This window comes from Amaranthus tricolor, chromosome 2, assembly GCF_026212465.1.
Source record: "Amaranthus tricolor cultivar Red isolate AtriRed21 chromosome 2, ASM2621246v1, whole genome shotgun sequence".
Classification (NCBI taxonomy): domain Eukaryota; kingdom Viridiplantae; phylum Streptophyta; class Magnoliopsida; order Caryophyllales; family Amaranthaceae; genus Amaranthus; species Amaranthus tricolor.
The window spans coordinates 8,245,691-8,254,562 of record NC_080048.1 but is presented as its reverse complement, the minus strand read 5'-3'; the positions used below and the strand labels follow the sequence as shown (position 1 = coordinate 8,254,562).

The following is an 8,872-nucleotide window of genomic DNA, read 5'->3' as shown; positions in this document are numbered from 1 at the left end:
ATTAATATTACACTATATATTTGATAGTTTTATGTTTAACTTGCTTAAATTGAGTTCATCATCAAATTGCGCAATCAATTAATTCATTTCTCTCTCACGCATTGCTCACATTACTTACACTGCCGCTCACACCAAACCGATTACCAAGACAACTTTAAATGTAACAAAATCATGTATTTCATTAAAGGTTAAAGTAGTAGAAATGAAACTTAATGTTTATAGTTTCAAATCTTTATGGTATAAGTTATAAATTTAATATTTTATTACTATAATTTGATAGACTTTTCTTAAATTATAAAACTTTCTCGTTTAAAAATATATAAATTAACTTCCTTTTATATTGTATTGTAATTATTTTGGCTGACAAATCAAATATTATTCCTTAAAATTTTTATTTCGTCTATGTCTTCAAGTGATTAAGTTAGAATAATGAATAAGATAGTTTGCATTAAGTATCGTATAGATTCAAGCTAGATCAAAATATTAATATTACATCATTTTCAACTTAAATCACTTGATTCTACTGTTTAAATATAAAGATACACAATATTTTAATATTGACAGAGTTCATAGACGATTTTTATTAAAAAGATAATGGCAATTGAAGAAAAGTGAGACACTTGAAAATAGAAGATTTTGTGATATAGTCACTTTTGGTATCAGAATTGATTACAATATGTTAAAAGAGAAAGAATTCCATCTGCTTGTATTACAAATACGCAGAGATTTTTGAATTACATAGAAAAGGAAAAGAAGATATATCAATCTGTACAACAATCAGCATTTTCACAGGATATCTTTCCGAACAATGAACATTGAAGATCTCATGCAAACACCCGAGACCCGAGTCTTGACAGCAGCAAACATCAGAATATCCAACAACTGCAGCCCTTTGAGTCTTGGGGTCCCTCAAACCAACGATCCCACGATGGATTCACAGGTCCAATTGTTCTATCAAACAAGAATCACGGGAAACCCAACGAGGGAAAACAATTATCAAGAGGTAAGCTTTATTTGGATATCAATCCACAATTTAAGAGTAATCAAGGAATTAAGGAATGCATAATTGTTACAAATGTGAGGTATTACTCTGGAATAAGGGGATCTGGTTTTGTTTCTACATTACCCAGCAACCTGAAAGATGAAGAGACGGTATATGAATCAGAGAAAATTCAATATCCTCGCACAAAACGAACATCATAATTCATGGGTTCCAACTCGAGAACAATAATTGCTATTTTATATTCCATTTAGAATGGCTAATCTACCTTATGCCGTAGATGTAGCTAGATTCGAAGGTGTGGGGGAAAATTTTACAAAAACATTAGAGAAAAACTAGATACAAACGAGCATATTTAAGAATAGTGTGAGTACAGGCAAGAGTACTATTATGCATCTCAACTCGATCTTTGGCACTTACTCTTGGCATGCAGCTGCTGCGTTCTCGGTCTTTTCAAGCTGCTCAAGCTCTTCCTGCTTACAAATATTGCGAACTGAAATTGCTAAGCATTAATCATGACAAAAACCCTTATTTCATCACTTAAATTTCCACTATGCTCAACAATATAGAATGCAACAAGTACACAAGATCGAGCTTTTTCAGGACAGGATGCTACAGAAAGGTGTTAGAGTATTTTTATAATTCATTTCACACAAACACATAAGATTGAAGAGAATTCATAACTGATATAGTTGCTGAGGAAGGATGAGAAATACACTAAGATGGAGAGGAGCAGCTAATTTGTGGCATAGCAAGGCAAAAATTGAGAGGGTGAATCAACCTAATTAGGAATCCAGGATTAAAGAGTAAATCATTTCCAAATATGTAAGCAGATGATCTGAGCAACAAAAGAATAGGAAAAAAAACAGAGCCAAAACCAAAGGGAAAACAACCAAAATTACATCATCCCAATCCAAAACAATTTTCTGCTCTGAATACAAGTACACATGGTTTTAATGAGACAGTTTACTTAAATCCAATAACTGCAATACCAAAGACCTACGAATCTTTGGGATCCATCCAAGATAAGAACTGGAAGACAATGAGCAGTAAATTCTATCATTTATCAGTAAAGAAAAAAAAAATTGTACAAGGACAAAGACAGTGCTTAAGCTGCAAGTTCACATTGATTCTATAAAATTTCTATGTGATTGTGCTAAGAGCTACGGCTATGCTGGATTAAATAACAGTCATTGTGAAAAATTGACCAGGCAGCATTCTGTATATTTGAAAATTTGCTTAAATTCTCCTGGAGTTTGGAATACTCATAGGTGAAACATCTTTTCTGAATCATGTATTCAGAGACATAATTCAGTCAAAAAGAAGATTGAATTCAACAAATTTAATGGATCTCAGCCCATTGCAAGCTATAGTGATTGTTCCACTTTGGTTGTGTAGGCTACTGATGAGGTGTTTATTGATCAAATGGGCTCTCTCAGCTACTAAACTAGTCTTTGGAAGGATCTTTCCCAATTAATCTATAACATTGGTATCAGAGTCAACACGAGTTCTAGCTAGCATGCGGAGTGGTGGCCTACGGTAAGCCAATCGTAATCAACGTGATTGTGACCAACAAGGATGTTGGGCTGGATGAGAGGGTTAAAGTGATGGATTTGAGCCCATTGCAAGTTATGGAAATAGTTCAGTGATGAGGGATTCATAGGTCACACGAGCTCTCTCACCTACTGAACTAGCCTTTAGAATGAGCTCTCATGTATGATCTATGACACAAATAAAGATCCTTCTATTACAATCTTCTATATATAAATTTTTCAAATTTCCGAAATTCCAACTATTAATTCCAAATCTCAATCCCAAGAAAATTCTACTACACTCGCCAACCTCCTTACTAACTAGTACTTATTAGCAACCTATTCAAAGAAGAAGCAATACAAGTTGGAGACTAATGGCTATTATTTAGACATACTTACTCTGTTATGTATTTCTAGCTACATTTGGCCCTGTGTACAAGGAAAAAAGAAAAGAGATAACCTTAGAGATGAGATAATAAATAAAAGAAAACTAAGGGTAATGTGAAACGGTTAAAAAAGAAAAGTGTAGCAAGTATTGTGGAACAGAGGAAGTATTATGTTATCTTAAAATTCAAAGATTTGAGTATTCATTTTGTTGTCTATTGTACATTTGTCAAAATTTTGGATTCCTATTATGTAATTGTATAATATCATATATACATATAACCAGATTACATTTGATTAAGAATATAACTTCAAATGTTATTACCTTCACAGTTCACACTGCAAAACATGTAGCTTTTTCTATTTGTTTATTTTAACTATGAAAGACTTTAAATTAATACTAATAAAATTAATTATGGCCTGCCCAAAGTTAGACTCTTCCATAAAATGGAGGGATGTTTGAGTCATATCTTCTTTTCACCTAAGAATCTATCGTCTTGTGGCCTTTGAGAAAACATGGAAAAGTTTCTTATTAATTATGCCATTCAGGTTTTAGCCCCAATTGTGATGGATGGTATGGCCAATTATAATTAAATAACGTCGGTTAGGTCTACATGGTTGCTAAAAACTGTCTAGCAACAGAATGTGTTTGCTTCTAATTCACTTCAATAAAACAAAGTTGATTTTGAAGATCTTGAAAGTAAAACACAATCATAGCAGGAGCCTTCCTCCATATATTGCTGAAGGCAATTTCAAGGCATTTTCATATTTGGCTTGCTAGTACACCCTCGTTGGTGCAATAGCCTTTGCAATTTGCACCATAAAAGGATTATCTACAAGCACAAAGAATGAAACATGTCAAATATGGGACATTTAGCAATAGTGGTGCTCAACTACTATGTAAATATATCGGCTCCCGAAGGCTTAAACTAGTCAAATTGTTTGTAGTTGAGGGAGATCAAGGTCAACATCACACAAGGTTACTAGGGTCAATTTTAAATGATTTTGTGCAAGAGTTGCAATTATTGCTCATTTGCATTTTCTCTCCTTTCTTGTTACTATTTTTAAGAACTATTATTTCATCAATCAATTGTCCAGCAAAGTTGAAACAGGAGTAGTTGTTCTGTTTAGATTCAACAACCAAAGAGGCAAAGTCACTTTGTGTCATTCTCAAGCATATGTGCCAACTCCACTCGGAGCATTCAAAGATTGTATACGTCACATGTTACGTAGCACTTAACAAAAAGGTAGATTAATTTCAAGATTTGTCTTTCTGAGGAATAGTGTGACAGTTAAGGTCATTCAAAAGTTTGCTCTAGGAAGCCATCAAATGGGCCCTAATCTTAAACTTAATCATACTCAAACCCAAGATCATTGAGAATTCTCTCATCAACCATCAAAATAAAGTTGAATATCTTCAACTCACCAATCCTGATCCACTTTAATTCTTTAACTATGGATTTGACCATGTTCAACCAAATTTACCTAGACTCATCAAACCCTAGCATCTCAAAATTCCAAAAAAAAAAATCAGTTCTTTAAACAAGAAGCTAAATTGGGATAAAGGCTTGCAAAAAAGCTCTTAAAAGAAAAAAACGTGTCATTCTAATTTCACTCAGTGATTTCACTTGCCTAAATTCCATGATTAATTGTTCTTGTAGTGGATATTGTTGATTCTAGTTGGTTATTGTTCATGAAATTGGTCATTTCACTTAGATTTATCGTGCATTATTGAAGTGTGTTCAGACCATCCAATTTGAGTTGGTGACTCAGTTGTGACCTTAAATTCATTTGTTCGACAAGACTTGCTTGTGCATTCTATTGATGAGTAATGGCACTGAGATAGCAACCAAAGACCAAGCATACTAGTGGCCCTTACTCTTCAAAAATCGGTACATATAGGACTTAGAGAGTCACTTTAGTCAGTGATAATAAGTTTTTGGAAAGCAATGAGTAAGACCCTAACATCCACTAAAGTTCTCTGCCAAGACAACTATGTTCAATGATTGATGTTGAGTTTATAGCTTCTAGGAATGGTTGGAATGCTCAAAAGGGATTAGTATATTACCCCAGCTAGTATGGGGGTCCATGACAACATGTACACCCATAAAGTGGAAGATGAAGACCTAGGTGATTGGATAAAAGTTTCACCTCTTAAACAAGGAATTTTGAAAGCGCAGTGGAAAATTAAATGAAGCTTGACCCCTTGATCCTAATACCCAAATGAGATGACGAAGAAGAAGACAAATATAAAGACCCATTTGATGGCTTCATAGAGCAACACATTTAACCTCCAAAGGATAAATCTTTAAGAGTATTCCTCACTAGGTTTAAGTACTTGGAATGTGAATGTATGCAATCTACACACGTATGGGGTTTGGGAACATGCATGAGTAAAGCACTTGTCGATGATCGTTGAATAATCAAATAGCTACCACCCATAAACTTAAGAGAACAAAAATAACAATGTCAAAGTATTAATCCCGATAACAGGAAGTTATCTACATGAACTAAACAAATCAATGTGAGAAATTGTCGCTAAAAAAGATTATAATTTATTTGGCCTTATCTAATACTAATTTACTTAACTAAAAAAACCAATTTCAATGATCATTTGCATGTATTCTTCTCATAGATTCATTTATATTTATATCATATGCAAGTTATCTACATGAACCAAACAAATCAATATGAGAAATCATCGCTAAAAAAGATTATACTTCATTTGGCCTTATCTAATACTAATTGACTCAGCTAAAAAAATCAATTTCAGCATGTACCCTTCTCATCCATTCATTTATATCTATTATCATATGCTCCAATATATCCCAATTATGCATGTTATTCTTCAATCGTGTTCTCCTCGTCATTTTCGACTTACCCCTACCTCTTCTAAACTCCTTAAAGTTCCAAACTTCAACATTCCTAACTTATGCCTTTTCGATTAGTTTTGCTCATGATCAAACCAACATGAACAATTTTTCTCGTTTTATCTTCAATACCTAAGACTCTAAGACCTTTTCTTATGTCTTCATTTTGTATTCTATCCTTTATAGATATATGCATCCATTTATCTAAATTTACACATTTTAGCAAAACCTTCCTTCCTAAAATGATCTAAATGAAAGCCCAACTCCCTGAATTTCCGACCCCTAAACCAAAACCGTAAAGGACGGGAGGAAATTCAGGTGTTACACCAACACTTTATAGTATAATTTTCCCTTTAACCTTAGTAGAAAAACTCAATCGTATGACATTATTGTCACAGTCTCCATTTGATTCATCAGCATTGATTTGAGTATTGGCTTTCTTGTTAAAAATTTGGTCAAGGTACATGAAAAACTCGCTTAAAAGTTCATTCATATTTAACTTTATAATACCTTATGTTCCTCAATGTCAAAACAACATTCCTTATACTTTGTTAGTTCAATTTTATTTGAACGTTTTCAATTCTAATGCCTACATTCACATATCTAGCATAACATCGACCTCATTCTAATTTCGTTCACTAATACATACTCATCTGCAAACAACTTACACCATGGAATATTTCGTTTGAATAAGCCTTGTACTTTGTAAGTTCAATTTGATTTGAACGACTTACACCTATGTTTCATTTCAAATGTCCCATTTGCTTTTTGCACGTTTGTCAATGCACTAATTTAATACTTAATAACGATAATTGTGTATAATTAAAATTATAAAAATTAGATATTAATAAACCTTATGTTGAGACGAATCAAACAAGATCATGGATTAAGAATAAAATAAAAACTAAGAGTTATAGATAGATAGTAACCCAAAAGCAGATAGGACATTTGAAAAGAAACGGAAGGAGTATTACCAATATGAAAAACAAAATATAAGAAAACATTTGATGTTTATCCTAGAATGACTCCCAAATAGATCGTCTACATTAAAAACTTTTGTCCATGTCTTTCCATTCACAATACCCTGATAGATCTAAGCAATCTAAATGTCATAATGATTTCCTTCATTATCCTCTCAAACATAAGAAATCGAAACTACAAATGGTTTCATGGATGATCGTAAATCAATGAAAGATCACAACACATATTCCACAAAAGTAAGCTAGTTAGTTCATTTCTGAGTATCAAGCCGAAAGATACAAAGATGGGTGATACTTATCATTAATGTTGAATGCATCCGAAAACGGCTCAATAACAAACAAATTTGAATATCCACATATAAAAGGAGTGTGAAGAAAATTGTAATTGCCTATACCTAGATGATATTTTAAGCATTGATACAAGGAAATGAATACCATAACCAAATGCTTTAGATTCTTCAACCCCAAAACATCAAATAAGAAGCACCGGTTAGACAAAGGGAGTACACCCAAATCCTAATCCTAGTGATACATCATTATAAAGAGATCAAATTCATTTAACAAAAACTAACTCCTCCAATAAAAAAATCATAAATTAAGGAATATGGTCATTTGAAGGGATGGCAGAATTGAATGGATAATAGATGATGTATTGATCCTAAAACCACATACTTCATCCTTGACCATGAAAAACTTAACAAAGAGGTATAAAAAACAAATTTCCAAATAATGAAACAAAAGTAGTATATACTAGCATGTGCATCCGAGCAGTTCGATTGAAGTCCATAAGATGCCAAAAGAAATAAGATTCAAGAAGAAATCACCAAACACTCAACCAACAAAAATTTAATTTCAACCATTGATCTCTTCACCTTCCGTGGTAGAAAATCATATTATTTATCCCAAAGATCATAGCAAAAAATATTAGATTAGCTAGTTGTTGGAGTAATGATCGCAAAAACACTTTCGCGGTCTATGTAGATAGTTTTGCAATTGCCAGACCTCAATGACCTCAAAAACCTTTACACTGTGGTAGCGATACGGCCGACTATAACATGGTCTCACTAGTTTGACGGGCCGAAATTTTGCACTATGCACAAGATGATCCCTCGTATTCTCACCTATTCCAGATCAAAAAGACCCCCTTAATACTCTCAAGTTAGCATAACAAGCGAAATCTCAAGAAGAAAGGTAACATATACTTCTATTAGATGAAATACTAATATCGAAGCTAAAGGGAATCTCCTTCAAGACAGAATTACCACAATCACTTTAGTGCTTTAGTGCTTTACCATAGTTCATTTAATCAAAAATCAAACAAAATGTTGTTAAAAATCTAAAACCTCAGTTTTCCTCGCCGGTGGGGCGGTGAGAATGTGAGTAATTCAGAGTCAGTGCAAAATCCTCCATACAAGCAAGATTTTGTCTCGTGAATAAGTAAAGCGTCTTTTCACACACATTCACATTCAGTAATGTCCTAATTAGAAAAAATATGACAAAATTCAGCCTTCACTTTGGGAGAGATATAAACACCTAAAATTCCAATTAACACATCATCAACTAAAATACCAAATGCCATACAATCAACAATGAATTAAGTAAAAAAATCTTGGTCTAAAAATTGTGCACAAAAACATAGAAGATCTAAATAGGGATATAAAAAACGGATTAAAATTAAAAAATTAAAAAATACCTCAACAAATCTAGTTTCTTGTTCAAGCCTCTTTAATTCGGCTAAAATTCTATGCTTCCCTCTTGTATCAATTGATTGCGTTGGCTGACTCATGTCTCACTGCATTCATAACCGAAATTCATCAAATTTTTTGAACAGATCAATTTTAACGTATATCACACATTCTGGATCAATTTCCATGAAGCTCGTAAGAAGGCCGGAGATCAAAATCGCGACAGAGGAGGAAACGACGGTGGAAAATATATAGATAAAGCAAGAATAAGGAAACAACAGATGCTAACAAGAAATATGTACCTGGTGAAGCTCCTATCAATGGCGATCGCCGCCGGAAAGATACGCAGAAGGAAGGAAGCACTTGCTAGAGGTTAGAAAGACACAAAACGACTAGGGAAGAGACAAGAGGAGACAATAGC

General features: G+C 33.3%; 1 protein-coding gene across 2 annotated transcripts; it reads right to left on the bottom strand.

Moving 5' to 3' along the window:
* Positions 1 to 615: 615 nt before the first annotated feature.
* Positions 616 to 8,872, bottom strand: LOC130804475 (guanine nucleotide-binding protein subunit gamma 2). Of its 2 annotated transcripts, none has more exons than XM_057668919.1 (5): positions 8,754 to 8,872; positions 8,460 to 8,558; positions 1,421 to 1,476; positions 1,090 to 1,134; positions 616 to 951 (listed from the first exon to the last, which is right to left on the bottom strand). In XM_057668919.1, the coding sequence occupies exons 2-5, from the start codon at positions 8,550 to 8,552 to the stop codon at positions 867 to 869; spliced, it is 279 nt and encodes a 92-aa protein (XP_057524902.1). In that variant the 5' UTR covers positions 8,553 to 8,558; positions 8,754 to 8,872; the 3' UTR covers positions 616 to 866. The 2 variants fall into 2 exon arrangements, with proteins under 2 accessions (XP_057524902.1, XP_057524910.1); XM_057668927.1 differs by having other exon boundaries at positions 1,421 to 1,473.

Coding starts and splice junctions, on each gene's coding strand:
- LOC130804475 (XM_057668919.1), bottom strand. CDS start 8,552: ATGAGTCAGCCAACGCAATCAATTGATACAAGAGGGAAGCATAGAATT. Junction 1,477..8,459: donor AAGAAACTAGATTTGTTGAG/GTATTTTTTAAT, acceptor AATATTTGTAAG/CAGGAAGAGCTTGAGCAGCT. Junction 1,135..1,420: donor GCAGCAGCTGCATGCCAAGA/GTAAGTGCCAAA, acceptor TTCATCTTTCAG/GTTGCTGGGTAATGTAGAAA.